This window comes from Rattus norvegicus, chromosome 2, assembly GCF_036323735.1.
Source record: "Rattus norvegicus strain BN/NHsdMcwi chromosome 2, GRCr8, whole genome shotgun sequence".
Classification (NCBI taxonomy): Eukaryota; Metazoa; Chordata; class Mammalia; order Rodentia; family Muridae; genus Rattus; species Rattus norvegicus.
This window is the reverse complement of record NC_086020.1, coordinates 170,953,372-170,971,441: the sequence shown is the minus strand read 5'-3', so window position 1 is coordinate 170,971,441 and position 18,070 is coordinate 170,953,372. Positions and strand designations below refer to the sequence as shown.

Here is an 18,070-nt window from a genome sequence, read left to right as displayed (position 1 = left end):
AAGGCTCAGAAGAGTCAAATGATTATTACAGCAACAGCATGTGCTTCTGCCTGGAGTACATTTAGAGTTTAAGAAATATCTGCACATAAACACGCTGTAAGAATTGACAGTTGGAGGCTAGGGACTCAGACTCCAGCCCATCTGAATGCAAATCCAAGTGTTGATATTTAGCCCTTAAAGTCCTTGATATTTGATATTTCTCTTAAGACCATCCATTATTTATTCAATAAAAGGAAGACAAAATTATCCATCTTGCATGACTGTTGAGAACTAATACTTCATAGAACTTCTGCTGTTAAAAAAATTATAAATCTGTAAGTCAATCAAAAGTTGATTCCAAATTGCCACACTTACTTTCTGCAATTTCTACTGCTTCCGAGGGGAGGAAGACTGGGGCATTGTCATTTACATCAATCACCTGTATCTTGACCATAGCTGTATCAGAAAGCCTGGGCACCCCTCTGTCTGTGGCTTGCACAATCAGGCTGTTTTGGAAAAGAATCAAGGAATGTTATAAGCCATCTTGGAAGTATAAAAAAAAACATAAATATCAAATCTAGTTGAATTTTTTATGTGAATTCACTGGCTTTTATTTCTCCTGTGGCCTTTTCTAAATAGCATCATTTACAGTTTATTTCACAAGAATGGTAGCTTGAAATTTATGTATTTTTGACAAGTTTCAAGAACAAACTCCAGCAAGCTGCCAGGGATCATGAAGCATTAATGTAAAAATAAATGCACAATTTCTTGGAGACAGTCGTTAAAATTCTAAGAATAATCTAAACAGTACATGTACCAATAATTGTGCCCACCCCGCTGCATGGGGATTGCTACATATTTCCATCTAATTGTACCATCAAAACGTTGTGTCAGTGTGATGGCTATATACAGATACTTTTCAAATGCAAATTTCAAACCAATCAACATTCTAGACTCGGGAAAGCATGTTGTCATGATGAAGGAGCAACTGGGCCATGACAGCCTTTGCCCCTTCAGAGGAGAAACGGTGAATTCTGACGGAATTCACACACTAAGATTTAATCTTCCTGGGGTGGTGCTACAGTGAGCTTTCCTACCAACCGAGCTAGAGTGACTACTACTGTCCTCACCTTTCCCTTTGTCTCACCACTCTTAGCATCATGGGAATGTAAGCCTGGTCAGTTGATCTCTTCAGTGTCCCTTGGATTAGTGTGTTATTTAATTTGTCTCTATCTCAAGAAACTCGGTTAGAGTGATCAAACACCACTTGCATCTAGGACCTAACCCTAACCACAGTGGTTAAGAATGTATACTTCTTATTTTTTAAATCGGATATTTTTTATTTACATTTCAAATGTTATCCCCTTTCCCCACACAAGTAGTCAAAAGAGGTCTACGCCCCCTTCCCCCTCTAACCATTCTTATATACTGTTGGGAGATTGAAAAAACAGGGTGCAATAGGTTTGGAAGAATGGTAGATAAGAGAACCCAATAAAGTATCATCAAAAAAAATCATATCTACAAATCCAGGGAAAAGCAGGTACATTGTAAAGTGTATTGTCAATTAGAATAGCATCTTCATTTCAGACGGTATTCATATGAGCCAGTTACAGAGACTATCATTTAAGAAACTGGATCTTGAAAGTAGACATAATTTCTCTTGCATTGCTAGTACCTTGTAAGTATCTTTTCCCAATCTTAAAATTTAAAATGATGCAAAATTAAGTCTTATCTCTCTTCTGTTTTGAATTCCACTAAGAGCAAACTGCTACTGTTTACTGTTCATGAAGCCACACACTACTGCCTTTTATACTCATGGAGTTGGGGCAGCAGCAGAACCCCACTTGGATTTCATAGGAATGATTCTAGGTGGGAATTTGATTTGTAATCATGACCGTCAGTCAAGTACATATGGGAATTTTTTGTGAGAGTAGTCAGCTCGTAATTTTGTTTTTCCACTGCTTTCTGCTGAAGGGCTCTAGCAGGCCTGAGAATAGCCAACACAGCACTGATGGTTACTACCCGTCACCTTTCCCTCGTCCCCTTGCAAATCCATTAGATTATATTCTTAAAGCTAGCCACCAAGTTCTATTCTCTTATTTGGTCATTGGCTGACTACCAAAGTCCAGCTTCAAAGTATTAAAGTCCAACAATCGAAAGCTCCCTCTAGTTTACCTAAACCATGCCCAATCAAAACAGTCTAACTCATTTCAAGATAATCCCTTTATAAACTGCCATTTTGCCTATGGGCCATGTCTCCTCCCTACCCAGAGGCAGTCCTTTGTCTCTGAGGCAAATATTCCTTCCCTTTCTCCCTTATTCCTTCTCTTTTCTCCCTAGTCCTCTGTCTCCCGTCTTTGTCTCTTATTACCTGCCTTTTGTCCCTCTAAGCAAATACATCTCCTTTGTGCTGAGAACTTGGTCTTGGTGTGTCCTATGCCAACTCCATTCCTTTCACCTGCCCCTCCCCACATTAGCCAACCTTTCAGCCAAGCTATTAAAGCTAGACTCCCATCAACTGTGATTACTGTCACAATCACTCTTCGTTTCACAATGCTACAACCTCAGGGCCCTATGTAACGCCTAAGTCAAGCAAAAGAAAAGTGAGCTTTCTTTGATACAGAGGAAATTTCTTGTTCTGTGTCAAAATAGAGGCAAGAAAAAGTGAGCCTGTTGATGGCTGGAAGAACAACTGACAAAGCAAGAAAACAGGGCTACAGCAATTCTGAACCGAGTCTGTGGTACCTCGAGCTGTCTGAAGGCTCGCTCCCTGGCAGTCTTTGTGAAGCTCAGGGTTGTAGCATGTTCAGCTGGCTCCATGCGGCAGAACCCTTGCACAGAGCTGTGTCAGCAGAGGCCACGATGAAACCAACAGACCTAGAACAGGTCCATCGTAAGACTAGAAGATCTTTCCTATTCCCCAAGTATGGGAAGCCTCTCTCACCACAGAGCACTTCAGATGAGGCCTTTGACCAGATAAGATCTCACTTAATTTCCTTTAAAAAACCGAAATTGTGGGCGGAAGAAATTTTAAAATTTCTCTTTCCACTGCATCTCAAATATCTACCAGGATTTTTCTGTTCGTTCTAAAGTTTTAAGAAAAATAAAAAAGATCAGCTAACACCAGAAATGGCTATAAAAAGAGTTAGGGTTTCTGTGAAAGATGGTAAGATGATTTCTCAGACCTGTCCCTTTTTCCCCAAATTCCACTGAGAGAATAGCTAGTTTTAATATATATAAAGTAAGTGTAGAAGTGTGTGGAGGAAGGCAGAGATCAGAAAGTATTAAAAAATACAACACAAGAAATGGACCTCAAGTGCCACTCACTAGATATGTTTGGTTCATTACTTGGTGTGTGTGTGTGTGTATGTGTATACCTTATAAATAGATGCATACATATGTGCATATGTGTATATGCAGATAGATAGATAGATAGATAGATAGATAGATAGATAGATAGATAGATAGATAGATAGATAGATCTTACACTAGGTCTTCCATGATCTTTAATCCTTTTTCAGTGTTCTATTTTATACATATGAAACATCCCAGAGAAGTTAGACAACAAACAAAACTAGATCTCTGACACCGGAAAAGGGTCATTGTCTCCTGAACACTTACTGAACAGGATCCATAGCAACAACCAAAATGGCAAACACCAAAGAAAACCCCAAAACATTCAAGATAAACAAGAAAAGAAATAGGCAGAGAGGCAGAAATTCACGATGAAATCATGTATGAGAACAGAAGGGAAGGATTCTTGTTCAAAAAGAACTTACTCAGTGTCAGAAAAGGCCTACATTAAAGAATATAATGAGTCTCAATGATGTGGCTGAGCAGGTAAAAGCCATTGCCTACCAATCCCGAAACCTGAGTTCAATCCCTGGAACCCAATGGTGGAAAGAGTGAACCAACTCACACAAGCCGTCCTCTTACCTCCATTCTTACACTATGTGCACATGCACACACACACAAAGAAATAATACAAAACATTAAAAAGATTGTGGTGATATTTCTAAATATGATAAAAACTCTTCTTCAGAGAAGGGAGAAAAATCACAAACAGTAAAGAAGCTAGAATTGCACAGGCTTCAGAGACAAACAAGTTTAGAACATAAAAGACCAATGCCTTTCAAAGTCAGAAAAACATTTTCAATCTATACCATCACACATGCGCACACGTGCATGTGCACACACAGTGCATGCAAACACATGCACACACCAACACATTCACTCATGTATGTATACACACAGAGATAGACACACACACATGCGCATACACACACATACACACATGCACACACACACACACACACATGTGCACACACACAGGTATGCTTATATATGGTGGTATGGTTGAAGGCATTTGCAAATGTACAAGGGCCAAGATAATTTGCTTCTATAGCAGAGGAGAAGCAGTCAACTTCTCAGCTTTTGCTCCTCACAGTTTGGAGTTAATTTATTCATGGGCAGTTGGAGAAAGGCCTTTCTAAATATTAGGACTAATTTAAATGTTGGGAACATGACGCAAATAGGAAAAAGTTGAAAACCATTACATTTAATTGCTAACTAAGCTCCATTGAGTAAGAATTCTGTAACAGAAAGCCATCACAATTGGAAAGTGCTTTAGTTCCTGGGACCTAACAGACCCTCAGTGATCTCTGAATTGACAATCACTGAAAGAATACTTGAGCTGAGATTTACCTAAAGTCATCCATGGGGGAGAAATGCTTAACAATGAAGTAAAAGAATAGTTTTAACGTATTTATACATTAAACACAATAATTTTAGTAATCATATTAAAATATTACACAACGTTTCCTAACTGCTAACTTGGGGTAAGGTTTTAAACTTTAAAAAATTACTTTTGAAGTAATATTTTGAAATATATTTAAAAAAAAGAGCAAAACACTTAATCAAACTTTCAGAATTGGAAGGGTTTGGAGTGGTTAATTAGTCCAATACACTCAGTAACGTATTCCATTCAAACCAGCTTTCAGTGCTTAACCACACAAATATACTGTACTTTCCTCACGAAACACGAAAGTAGCCTCAAATATTGACACAGTATTTTGGACTTCCCCCTCTTACACAGAAGGGCTGTTCTGTAGTGTCAATGATAGAAACAGCGTGACTGCGGTTGAGAATCCTTGAGTAGAAGGCAGAACTCCTTCAACAGTACTGCAACATAGAATAAGCCAACTATGTAATTTGCATTGTTAATGAATAAAATACCTGCCTTAACTTCTATATGAAACGGCTACAAAAATTAAATGGAACACAGTAGCCACACCCTGTACCCATGTTTTGTTTTGTTTTGCAAAGTTTTAATTATTCATGGCCAGCCACCGACATCCAAAAGTGTTAATGGAAAATTCTAGAAATAAATAATTCATGAGTTTTAAATAGCTATAATTTGGAGTATCTTGATGACACTGTAGTCTGTTGTATCGGAATGTGAATTATTATCCAGTCTAGTGTATCCACGCCATATTTATCACCCACTCCTTAGTTATTTAGTACTCAGTCATCAGCTGTAGAATTATGTTTCTATTCAGGTAAACCTTGAGTTACTTATTAATTACCTCAAAGCACAAGGTTAACAATGGTATATTAGATCTTGCAGGGCATAAAACATGGAAGGAGAGATTGACCCTGGGAATGTGTGGCCATACTGCCTGGCATTTAGAAACACAATTGAAAAACAAACATATTTGGGTTTCAATAGGAAGTTTCAGGTCTTCAGTGAGGACCCCAGAACACATCCACCATGGATAAGAGGTAAGTATTGTGATACATGTGCAAGGCTTCTTGGAATAAAGCACAAAATACTATTGCAAGGTATATCAAACAGTACTATGAACAAGAAAGATAAGCTTTCTTTCACCACTGTCCTACTGTTTCTCCAAAGACAAGCAATCTAACAGCTTCTCTGAGAAGTATTTTAGGCAAAAGAACGTTCCGTTTTATCAGATGGTCATGAACACTAGGATGTTCCTTGTATTGGCTATACATGGTTGAGGCAGGAAAGCACAGGAAATTCTCCACTAATCTATATTGCTCTTGTTTGCTGACTGTCTACACACTCCCGTGTTACTAATGCCCTTGGTAGCCTGGCTCCTGCCCCATGCACACACATTCCTCCAAAGAGCCTGCCCTGCAACTTTGGACCTGCACCTGCCTCGGTCACATATACGCCTATCTCTAGGTCACGTTTGCTTTCCTTTACAACAATAAAATGTATCCTGTATCTACACAGATATGTTCCCAATGTATGAATTGAAGGACTGACCCAGCCTGAACTAGTTTTGGATGCATGCACAATAAAAGACAATTGTGTCTTCGGTAAACTTTAAGGAAGAATCCCCTATTGACCACATGCCTGTACATGATTGGGTGTGCAAGTGAATAAAAACAGATGTGTTATAGGAATGGACAGGCACCATAGAAAAAAATGTATGATCTAACTTATCTATCAAAGCTGAGAACCACCCTTTAATAACCAAACTTCTCTTTCTCTTAACCCCATAAAGGAATCCCCATATCAGGTGCCTGGAAGACCTCCATGTTCTGACCTCTTGCAGTGAAGTTCTTACCTTGCTCCTACTCTGTTTAAACAAGAATGCCTTGGCATGCCTGTAGTTCTGAGTCTGCTTTTATTTCAATTCACTAAGTAAGAGGCTCCGCATCCCTATCCTATCACTGACCTGGTTTTAGACATTGGTTTCTTAGTGTTCTATGCAGGGGCCACCATTCTTTAAGGGATATCCATTTGTGGCCATTTCAGGTTTCTTAGAGCTCTTTGCTTTATTGAATGAGATACTGTAAATGTGTGTATGTAGACTGTTCTTGACTCACAGAGAGCCATGAAGACATGGAGCAGGCTTGCAGTACAATACTCTCTTTAGAGGCCTGCATCTCTCAAATGCTAGGCCATTTAGATTTTTAATGTTGAATGTCAGCCTTTAATATGATCATTCTGCTGGACCATGATGACAAGGCTGGACTTTCAAACAGAAAAGAATAAAGAATTACACAAAGGAATGCCATTCAATCCAACTCTTTGTGCTTAAAGTAACAAAAGGCATTTGCAGAGGACATTTCCACTCAGCAAACACTTCACCAACACTGCCTTTTGAATGTCTCTCCCTTGGTTCGCACGAGGGTGCATCAACGGCCAGACCTGATCCAGTCAACTTTTGCAAAATAGGAAATAATTTCTAAGGCTATTTGAATGTGCCCAAAGGATGGCCATAGGCTGGGTGAAAGGGGAAAGAAGAGTTTTCCTGAAGCCTCAGTGGGGGAGACACAGGGAGGAGTGTGAACCTGAGCGCACCTGTAGGAGCTGGTGGACTCATAATCCAGGATGGAGTTTGTCACTATGACTCCGCTCAGCTCGTCGATCCGGAAGGCTCCCGCTTGGTTGCCAGAGACAATGGAATACTCGATCTGGCTGTTCAAGCCCCCGTCCAAGTCAGTAGCGGACACCTGTGAGAAATCAGTATTTCCATTGGAAAAGATTAAATTGTAATGTGAGCTGAGCCTGCTCTCGAAGAAACACGTTAGGAAAGAATACAGATTAGCAAATGCATTTTAAAAACAATGCTTAGGGCAGCAGTTCTCAACCTAATGATTCCACCCTTAAATACAATTCCTCGGGTTGTGGTGACCTCCGACCATAAAATTATTTTCGTTGCTACATCATAACTATAATTTTGCTATTGTTATGGGTCATAACTTAACTATCTGTGTTTTCTGATGGTCTTAGGTGACCTCTGTGAAAGGGTCATTTGACCCCAAAAGGAGTGGTGACCCACAGATTGAGAACCACTGGCTTGCAGTCATACCAACACATCTAGCTACACTTGAATTAGACTATAATGAACTGGATAATGGGAGTGAAAATGTCTATACAATCACTTAAAATATTTCTAAAAATGGCACTCACATGTTTCGAGCTACAACTGGGTGCACCGGAAACCTTCTAACGTGCGTCTACAGTGTTCTAGTTCTGCCATGGATTCGTGCTGGCTTCAACAAACAATTGAATGTTACAGGGAGCTCTGTACACTGAACGCCAATTCTTTGCTTGATTTTTCTTTCTTTATATTTCTGCATGTGTATTGCATGTGCACATGCATATGTGCTCATATATATGTGGAGGCTAGAAGTTGACATTAGATGACTTCGTTTATTTAGCTAGAATTTCCCCCTAACCTGGAACTCACTGGCTCGGCTAGTCTAGTACAAGCTGGCCAGCTTGCCCCATGAGTGTGCTTCTAAGGATGGAGCCAGCTATCACACCTGTCTGCTCTTACAGGTGCTCTGGGACTTTGAACTTGTGTTCTGATACTTGCATAGCAAATGCTTTACCTAATGAGCCACCCAGTCACCCCCACACCCTTATCCTCATTTGCCTTCCTTATCTTGTCAGAGTATTGTCTGTATCATAGGCCAATATGAGGCATTTTTGCTTTTTATATTATACTGAAGTTTTAACTCAAGGAGACCCTTGAAAAATGAATCGAATCCTAGGTTTGGTGCTAATAAATTATCATCCTAGTGGCTTATTTGGTGAAATTTCAAAGTAGTGCTAAGGCTAGAACAATGGGTTTACAACATTTCCCATGGAGATGTATTGCAGGGTTTCCAGTGCTGAACCCAGTCACTGAAACAGTTGTATTGATGGAGTCAAGATACTAGCAAGCTGTTGAATTATCACACTGTTTTAGTCCATGCTCTTTCTATCTGCCTTGGCTCGCATCCCTTGTCATGTCTTGGTCTCCTACATTAAGTCACATCTCAGCTCTTCCTTCATCCTTCTCCCCAAGTTCTCAGAGGAAGCTGAGAACCACATGAAATGGACGGACCTCATCAGGAGGGTATGGGAGCCAACTTTATGGTGCAGAAAGGTCTCAGCAGCCTTTGAGACTAATTTCCAAATCGGAACAAATAGAAATCCATCATGCCCCCTGGAGTTGTATGTTTAAGCATGATTCAGATGGTAGCCTTTCCAGGGTGGGCACTAGCGCTTTAGTATGCTGGAAATACGTTCCCACCGTGGTGACTTCCCCAGGATGTGTGTCAGACCACAGCGCCCTGGTAAACACAGGAAGAACCGGAGGGATTCTGGGAACGGCAGCCTAAGCATCCTCATCAAGAGCAATGAGCCCTGCTTCGCCTCTGTCTTCACCTGGGATGCCAGACATTTTTGTGACCTACAAAGTCTGTGTTCATACTGGAAGAATCCCTAGAGAAAACAGGTGTCGTGGAACTGAGCTCAGGATCAATGAAGAATGAAGAAAGGGATTTCAGATTTCCTGCAGTCTGTAGATTCATCGGAGCCACTGAACATGTCCTGGAGATTGTTAGGACTTAATTACACGTTGGTCATGGGTCATAGGTACTTTGACATACATAGATTGATTGGTACACACACACACACACACACACACACACACACACACACACACACATACACACACACACTTCCTGTTACCTGGATGACATGAGCACTGTAGAACTGTCCTTCAGACACTGATGCTTGGTATACGGTCTGCGCAAAGCGAGGAGGATTATCATTCCGATCCCGGATGGACACTGCTACTTTGGTGAAGGCTTTATGACCATTGTTGTCAGCAAGAACAATGAGCCTCACTTCACTCCTGACTTCAAAATCAAGCAATCTGGGCTCTTCTACAATGAGTTGTCCTGGTTTTAGTCCCAAGGTGAAAGTAAAAAGAAATGATGATGTTATTTTTAAGTGTCTCAAAACACCATTGACTCGAGTGCTCTGCCTAGGGGGTCAGTATGGAAAACGTGGAGAACGTATGGATATCAGCAGACTTTCAACATTTGTAGGGAATAACTGAAATCTGGGGGCCTTCTCATAAATCATCCTTCATGTACAAAATAAATCTGTATATTTAGCCCATCCCAATGTCTGCAAAGTCTGCATTTTAAACATTTTCAAATTCATCTATTCGTTCACTCAATGCGGGGAGGGATGCTTCAGTGTGCTTGTGGAGGTCACAGGACAGCTTTTGGAAGCTGGGTCTTGCCTTGAGCGTTGCTGAGACATGCTGGCCTCTCATGTCCCTGTTGCTGTCCTGTGTGCTCCAGGCCAGCTGGCCCACACATCTCCAGCAACTTTTCTGCCTCGCCCCTTCTCAGAGTATGAGTGTTAGGATTCTGGGTATGTAAACACACTGCAATTGGCTTTTGGTGACAGACCTGTGAATTGAACTTGGGCTCATATGAGGGCTCCCTGGCTCACATTTTAACTCACTGAGCCATCTCCCTGACCCCCAAACATTTCCTAAATCTGTTTCTGTCTCCTTTGCTGCCACTTTCCTCTACACCATCAACATTTCCCTCCCTGACCCCTGCACTAGTTGAGCATTAGCTGATTAGATTAACTGATCTCCCCAAGGATCCAGGCTCCATGAAAGGACAAGGAAGCTGGTATTCTCCTGCATAGAACCTGTCAGTGGATTTTACAGTGTACGAGTGGTGAGCAGCTTTAATTGCAGGGATATGCTGGCTCAGGCCTGGCCTACATCAGTCTTGCTTGTTGCATTTTCCCATATCTCTCTCTCTCTCTCTCTCTCTCTCTCTCTCTCTCTCTCTCTCTCTCTCTCTCTCTCTCTCTCTCGTATCCCACCATCTTATGCCTCCTGTGTTTGGACAACTGTATCTTCTCATTTCCTTGCTTCAGTCTGGTCACTTTTCATTGGTTGTAGGCTGCACTCATGAGCACTGATCCCTGGCTTTCGAACTTCATCATAATCCCAGTACCAAGCTCACAGGTCAGCATTCAGTACTCTCATACCCTCACAGAAAATACAGAACCAGGCTACAGAAATAGACCTTGGAAGATGATGCTTAAATTAAGAAATTCTTTTGTGTTATTTCTACTGTGTGTGTCTGTTTCAGGATGACATGGTGATGCTGTAGGTTTTTAAAAAGTATTGAAGGAAGAAGGAGGAGGAGGAGGAGAAGGAGGAAGAGGAGAGGAGGGGAGGAAGGAAGAGGAGGAGAAAGAGGAGGAAGAGGAGGAGGAGAAAGAGGAGGGAGAAGAGGAAGAGGAAGAAGAAAAAACTTAATACTGTGGCTTTCCAGGCATGTGAAGGCACATGCATTGCAATTCTGAAGAAATATGTATTCTATATTAAGAAATATCCTACTAAATTTAAGAACTTAAAAAAATTACTAGGCATATATGTGCGTGTGTTTGTGTGTATGTGTATGCATGTGTTTGTGCACACGAGTGCAATGTGCATAGAAAAGAGGTTGTTAGATGTCCTGGAGCTGGAGATACAGGCAGTTGTGAGATGCCCAGAATAGGGTGTTGAGACTGTAGCCCCAGGCCTCTGAAAGGACATCACGTGCTCTTAACTCCTGTGCCATCTCTCCATCCCCTCTATAACCTAATTTAATGTGTCAGGAATCCACTGTCATTTTTGACACCAGATTTGATTTAGTTCCTTCACAAACCACATCTGATTGTGGCCAGTCCCCATTGCCAGTATTTAGGGTCACTCTCATTTGTGGCAGTTACGGAGTCACTGAAATGCATTTTGAGATTGGCAGTGAAAGTGGCAAGTCTTCAGAAAGCCCTGCTATGTGAGATGTGGGGTTTACTCCTGAAATGAGGATGGGGCCATAAATCTCCTCAAATCACACCATCATTTACTCTTTGTACTGGAAAGAAAATAGAAACCCAAAAACATGTTGCTAGTATAGTCTGGAAGACGTTATGCTGGCTGTGGTGCAAATCAAAATGGAGGTTAAATGAATGATCTGTTACTCCTTTGGTAACTGTATTTGGGATGGATCTACAATTCTAATGCTTTTGGATCCGTTTTCATTTTGATCACAATAAATGGCACACTCTTGTGCAAGTCATGAGATGAGCCAGGCTGGCACACATACTAAATCCATGTTTTGCCTTGTGTCATATATGTGCATTTTTCTCAGAAACATCACAGATGTGGCCATGAGAGAAATATAAGCCCTACAACACTGTGCCTAACACCTGGGCAGGAAGCTGCCTGCTTTATCATTCGATAAGACTCACAAATGCCACCCTGAAAGTTCTGTGCGTGTGCCAGCATGAGAATGAAAGCCACAGTAATATTTTCCAAGGTATGTACAGCTATAGCTTTATCCAAGTTGCAAAATATACATCAAAATGAGATTAAGATTCTTCAAATGGCACTGACTTGATAATATAATCAGGTTACTTCAGCCAGTCACACACTATGGGCAAGCATCTGTGCAAACCCAAAGCAGAATGGGACAAATATTTATGTTTTCCCATAATGCCTAAACTCCACTCTGCTCCGACTGTGCCTGGGAAGCACTCAAAGCTTGATCCCATTGTTTTATGTCAGTCTACCAAACACTGATCTGAGTGGGACCATCTGTGATTTACATGCCCAATCTTGGTCAGATTCTCAAATCCCAGCAGCCTCAGACCATAATGAGTGGTTTTAATCCAAAGTGATTTGAAATTTAAACCCAAAAGTAAACCTTTCATTCATTCGCAACTATTGAGCAGAGGCTCAATCCATCACTATCCTTAAGGAAAGGGACTGTAGATTTAAAGATCAACATTATTGATTTGCAATTCTTCCCAGTTTTCCATTTTTATAATACACACATGCAGAAAATCTATGTTAACAACTCTGGGGTACAATTCTAATGATAATGAGCTAAAATTCCCATGAAAGTTGTGTTTTATATCATAATTAATTTTTAAAAATATTTTCCTGATAGCAATGTGGCATAATATACGTTCAAGTGACTTTTGAAATTACATACCTGGTAAGATATGAGTATGTATGATGGTGTTACACATGCATGCACAGGCCCTTGTGTGTGCATTAGAATGTATTGAAGAGATGTATTGAGTCTCAGAGGATAGAACAGGGAGTCAGGCATCGAAAGCCTGTATGATCTCCTAGACTCTTTGCCCAGGCCTTTAGAAACATCTCTCTTAATTGTGCAGAGCAGAGAAGACAAAATGAGGAAAGCCCAGAGAAGGTTACAGGAACTATGAAGAAATGTAACACACAGCAGGAACCCTGATTTATATAGATCCCAAGGAGTGGAATATATATTTTCTGACCTCTCATTAGCTTAAATCTGAAGTTATAGTAGCCATGGATAGTTATTTATAGTTCTGGCAGAAAAGAAGATATTCCCAGAGATATAATTTATATCAGATGCTGGGTGTCAGATTGTCAAAAGTATAAACCCCAAAGAATGGCTGTCTCCCTCAGGCATCCCATGCTAAGTAGGGGTGGGATGGGAGGCTGAAGCCCCATGCCAGCCAGAGGAACGGGCCTCTCACGAAGAGACTCATTCAGTTGCGGCAACTACCCAGAGTACCTCTCAGCAGACCTGAGCCAAGGCAGGTGTTCGGTGCGATGTCCTGACTTATGTGTCTCTAGCCTTCTGTTTAAAATGAAACCTCAGGTCAGAACCCCAAAGATGCAGGAAGAGGCCCATCGACTCCTTTATTTCTTCCTCTATCCCTTGTGACCACATTGACAGAATGATCGGTTGTTGTTTTTCAATATTTCTTTTCTCTTTAATTGGTATATTGGGGTAGGTAGCAGGACAGTGCTAGCTGGGGCCACCAGGGTTCAGGACTCACCCTAAAAAATTCAGTTATGCATGTTAAAAACTCCTAAGAATTAAATTTTGGGGTGGAAAGGTGGTATAGTGGAATTGTGAGGAAAATAATTCAGAGCCTCAAAACTCACAACAAACGAAAAGAACCAGAGAATTTCTGGAATGTGAGACCCAAGAAACAAAGAGACAAAGATGCAAAAACATAAAATGGGGTACAAGAAAAGGGCTCATGACCCAGCATCTGTGACATTGGAGTCCCACAAAAGATGCAGGCAAGTGGCTTTCAGAACATGGCTGGCTTTGTAGAGCAGCAAGAAAGATTTTCCCATAAGAGACAGGAGCCAAGATAAGAATTACAAACCTAGCAAAAATGCATGTCAAAAACAAAGACTGAATATCCAGTTTTAGACAACCCAAATCTGAGCTAAGGGAATATTTCAATAAAAAGAAAAACAATGCCTGAAATGTCATTTAAAAACATTTAAATGTCATCGTCCAGCCTAATGTGGTACCATGCATCTGTCATGTCTCTACTCATGAGACTGAGGCAGGAGAATAATGAGTTCAAGGCCAGTCTGGGCTACATAGCAATGTTGTCGAAAGAGAGAGAAGGAGAGAGGAAAAGAGAGAGGGAGAGGAAGAAGCCAGAAGGGGCTGAGGAGGAAGTAAGTGGAAGGAGGGAGTATTAGGGAGAAAAAGAGCTGGTTAGGAGGGGTAGCTTGGGATTGGAAGAGGGGAAGGAAGAAGAAAAGGAAGGGAAGAAAAGCAGGACATTAATTTTTAAAAGGCAGATAATCCTATTTTTAAAATGCTAATTATGCCAAATCTGAAAACTCAAAACTATTCACCAACGAAAGCATATACTTTGATAAAAAGGAGTATTTGGAGCTCGAGAGTTATAAGTCTCCTCAATGATAGGAATGAGGTATTGTCTCATGTTAGTTTCTAATTATAAATGTTAAAATGGCCAAATCAACTGCTAAAGAGAGAGCAGTAAGTACATACTTCCCAACAAATACAGGGAGAAAAGTATCAGTTTCAGATAATGATTACCTACAGAATGTTCAGAAAACTACTAGAATTTACACGCTTGCTCAATTCAAAGGCAAAGGCACAGGTGAATTTCCAGTACACATCAGTGCTGTCAAAAAATTTTATAAAGCAGCAATGTATTTATTTTAGCAAGAAAAAGTATGAAGTTCTTAGGCTAACTGAAACAAGAAAGCAACAGGCGTGGGTCATCCATTGCTGCCCTCCCCTGTAGAATCTTTTAGGCACTACAATGGAGTGTGGCACTTTCTTATAATCGAGTCATAGAAGAGAACACAGCATGATTTTTGATGCTTCATTCAGGTCAAAAGATCACACTGGTAGAAATTCAAACACAGGAGTGTAATAAACACTAGCCAGTGACCTGGTGGCTGGTAGCAGCCTCAGGTTGTTGATCTCCTGAGGTAAAAGGACAGGACTCTTAAGATGCACACACACTAATCTCCTTGACATGGCCACTCTACAGTGCACACAAATCTCTACAGCACAGTATAGAAAGGAAGAATCAAGGGAGGAAGCGAAGGAGATGACCGACCAGAAACGGAAGGAACCCACACTGGCTTCCTGGTCCAGTAAGGTTTTTGGTGGTAGTGGGTTTTATTTATTTGTTTGTTTGTTTGTTTTGTTTTGTTTACTTGGTTTTCTCTCTTTTTTGAGAAAAGCCCTGGCTGTCCTGAAACTCACTATGTAAGACCAGCCTGTTCTCAAACTCCCAGAGATCCTCCTGCCTCTGCCTCCTGAAAGCTGGGGTTAAGAGTGGGATTACAGGTGGATGCCACCACACCCAGCCTCTGGTAAGTCTCATTTCTAGGGATAGGTGACAAATATATGGGCTTATATTTCCATCATCTAGGAATCATACATTTTATGATTCCATCTTCGATGCATTTTAAAATTATTTTAAGGTAAATTTCAACATGGCTACTTGCTTTGTCACGAAATGTTTCTACGGGTAAGCTCTTTGACCTAATGTAAGTCGAGTTTATTTTTGTTCAGTAATGCAATCTAGGTAGTTGCGAAGGCTATGCTTGGCTCTCATAAGAATGATATGGGAGAAGGATCCAGGTAGCCTGCAGAAATATGGGAACCTTACTATTCTTCCTAATTTTCTAAATATATTCAATCTCAGCTCTTCTCCTAGAGCCTCATATATTGGAACCACAAGGAACTTAAGGGACGATGATATTTGCTGCACTGTTTCTGCTTCGCTGTGGATGAAGAAATGAAGGGGCCTAGGATATCACAGCAAGAACCTTACTAAAGGCCGTGTGGATCAACAGTCTGGGCACAACCCTGGACCAAACGACACTTACTCAAACAAACTTACCCTTCTGTTCTCCCCCCACAAGATAGATCAACTAAAACAGCTGAGCTGTATAATAACGCAGAAATTATTAGAAATATTCCCGTCGAGGTTTGACAAGGAGGCAGTTGATAGCTCTCGGTCTCTGTGCTGTGCAATGATTGGTCCTCACTCACACCATAACCAGTCAGACTGAAACACACCTTATTGGTAAGTAGATTAGCAGCACGGAGAAACTTCCCATGAGTCCTTGAGTTAGTTTCCTAGTTAAATGAATAGTGAATTAGAGGCCCTAAAAATTCAATGAAAATTCCCTAAAGCCAGTGAGGTGTGTGTGTGTGTGTGTGTGTGTGTGTGTGTGTGTGTGTGTGTGTGTGTGAATTTTTAAATACAATTCAGCCTCAGTGATTTCCCTAAGCTTGTCTTCAATTTTCCAAACAGGTAGGTAAATTATAAATAACAGCGAAGGAGCCTTCAAAAACTCAAAAGGCAGGGTAGGCACCGTCTAATTCGGAAACAGTAAGAGCATAATCTTCAGTGACTCTGCAGATATCAACAAATATATAGCTTTGGGTTTCCCATAATTCCCATGAGCTGACGTCAGACAACTCTTATTTACCTTATGAGTATTTATCTCTAACAATTTCAAACTTTAAATTTTTAACTTATCCTTTCACAATTTCACTTACATATGAATATAAGTGAATATATATTATATTATATATTAACTCTGATCACATTCATCCCATATTATCCTCTTCTACTCCTTTCAACACCTGCTTAATCCTTTAGACCTAACAAATCTCCCTCCTACTATTATTAATTAATTTTGAGAATCACCATGTTTTAAATTAGGTCTGGTTGCATGAGCATTGCTAGGGATTACTGATGAACAGGACCAACTCACTAGTGACCACACCACTAAGGAAGGACTCCCCCACCCACAGTCTCAGCTCCCTATGCAGGCGTAAGGAGCCATGAACCCCTTCTCTGTCCATGGTGGACAGACGACAGGACCAGTGTGGTGCAGGTCTTGTGGACACACCACAGCTGTTGAGAGCCCATGTGTCCAACAACCTTACCATGTCTAGAAGACAGTGTTTCACCACCCTTTTCCTCAGCCTTTGGCTTTTGTGCTCTTCTGTACCCTCGTCTTCCCTTTCAAAAATTTCAGAAATTTTCAGTAGTACTTAACAGTAGTACCAGTAAAGTGAACAAAAAATAAAGCCATTATGAGGCAGCAAGGGATTACCTGAGTTGGAGCCCAGGGAAAACACTCCATCTTCATTTCCACTAAAAACCGAGTATTTAATGGAGTCTGGAATTGACACAGGAACAAACGCCTTTACTGTCACAACAGAAGTACCTGTAAAATCCGGGTTTAAAAAAAAAACATTAGAGCATTTTATGGAAGCCCAAGAGCGAACACTGGGTATCATCCACCTACTCTTATTACATTTGTCTACCCCTGGAACAGTCACTGTCTTCACAAGCCATGCCCCATGTTGAGTACTGGGATGCAGGAATAAGAGAGAGGAGAACTCCATCCTTGTGGTAGTTATGAACTGGGAGAAGAGAGGGGACAGACTATTGGGCAGTACATATCCAAAGTTCAATTCTGATTGCGTGAACTTCCCTGAGAGGAGAGAAATGGGTCACTGATAGAAAGTATGGTTTGGGGTACAGTGAAGGAGAAGCAGCCACATGAGGAACTGGCAGGAGAGGATTCTTGGAGGATGGCAGTGTGGCTGGAAAGGGCTTCGTCTGTTGAGCCAGTCATCAAATGAAAGTCAGACATCAAAGGAAGCATCAGATTACTAGAGGGGAGGACTGGATTGTGCTGATGTGCAATCACAGAAGAGAGTGAAAGAATAAAGAATTGTGGTGTGTTCCTTAAAAGACACTTCTCCAGTATCCTGCCCAGTCATCATACTTCCTTTAAAAAGAAGTTAAAAAAACATATTTGAAAAGAGAAGGAAAAAGGGAACAGTAAGAGAAAAGACACTGGAGTTTCTTCAATTGGGACAAATGCTAATCTCTTAGATATCTGCTTATCTCTTCCTATGGGACATAGGAAGCCAGCCACACAAGCTTAAG

At 41.0% G+C, this 18,070-nt stretch overlaps 1 protein-coding gene across 2 annotated transcripts in view; it reads right to left on the bottom strand.

Moving 5' to 3' along the window:
- Positions 1–18,070, bottom strand: part of Dchs2 (dachsous cadherin-related 2) — a 208,027-nt gene that overhangs the window by 12,403 nt on the left and 177,554 nt on the right. For both annotated transcript variants that reach the window (XM_017591290.3, XM_006232535.5), the window contains exons 14-17: positions 17,226–17,339; positions 9,479–9,690; positions 7,316–7,467; positions 355–485 (exon numbers count right to left, since the gene is read on the bottom strand). In XM_017591290.3, coding sequence (XP_017446779.1) covers positions 355–485; positions 7,316–7,467; positions 9,479–9,690; positions 17,226–17,339 — 609 coding nt within the window. The remainder of the gene's footprint in view (positions 1–354; positions 486–7,315; positions 7,468–9,478; positions 9,691–17,225; positions 17,340–18,070) is intronic.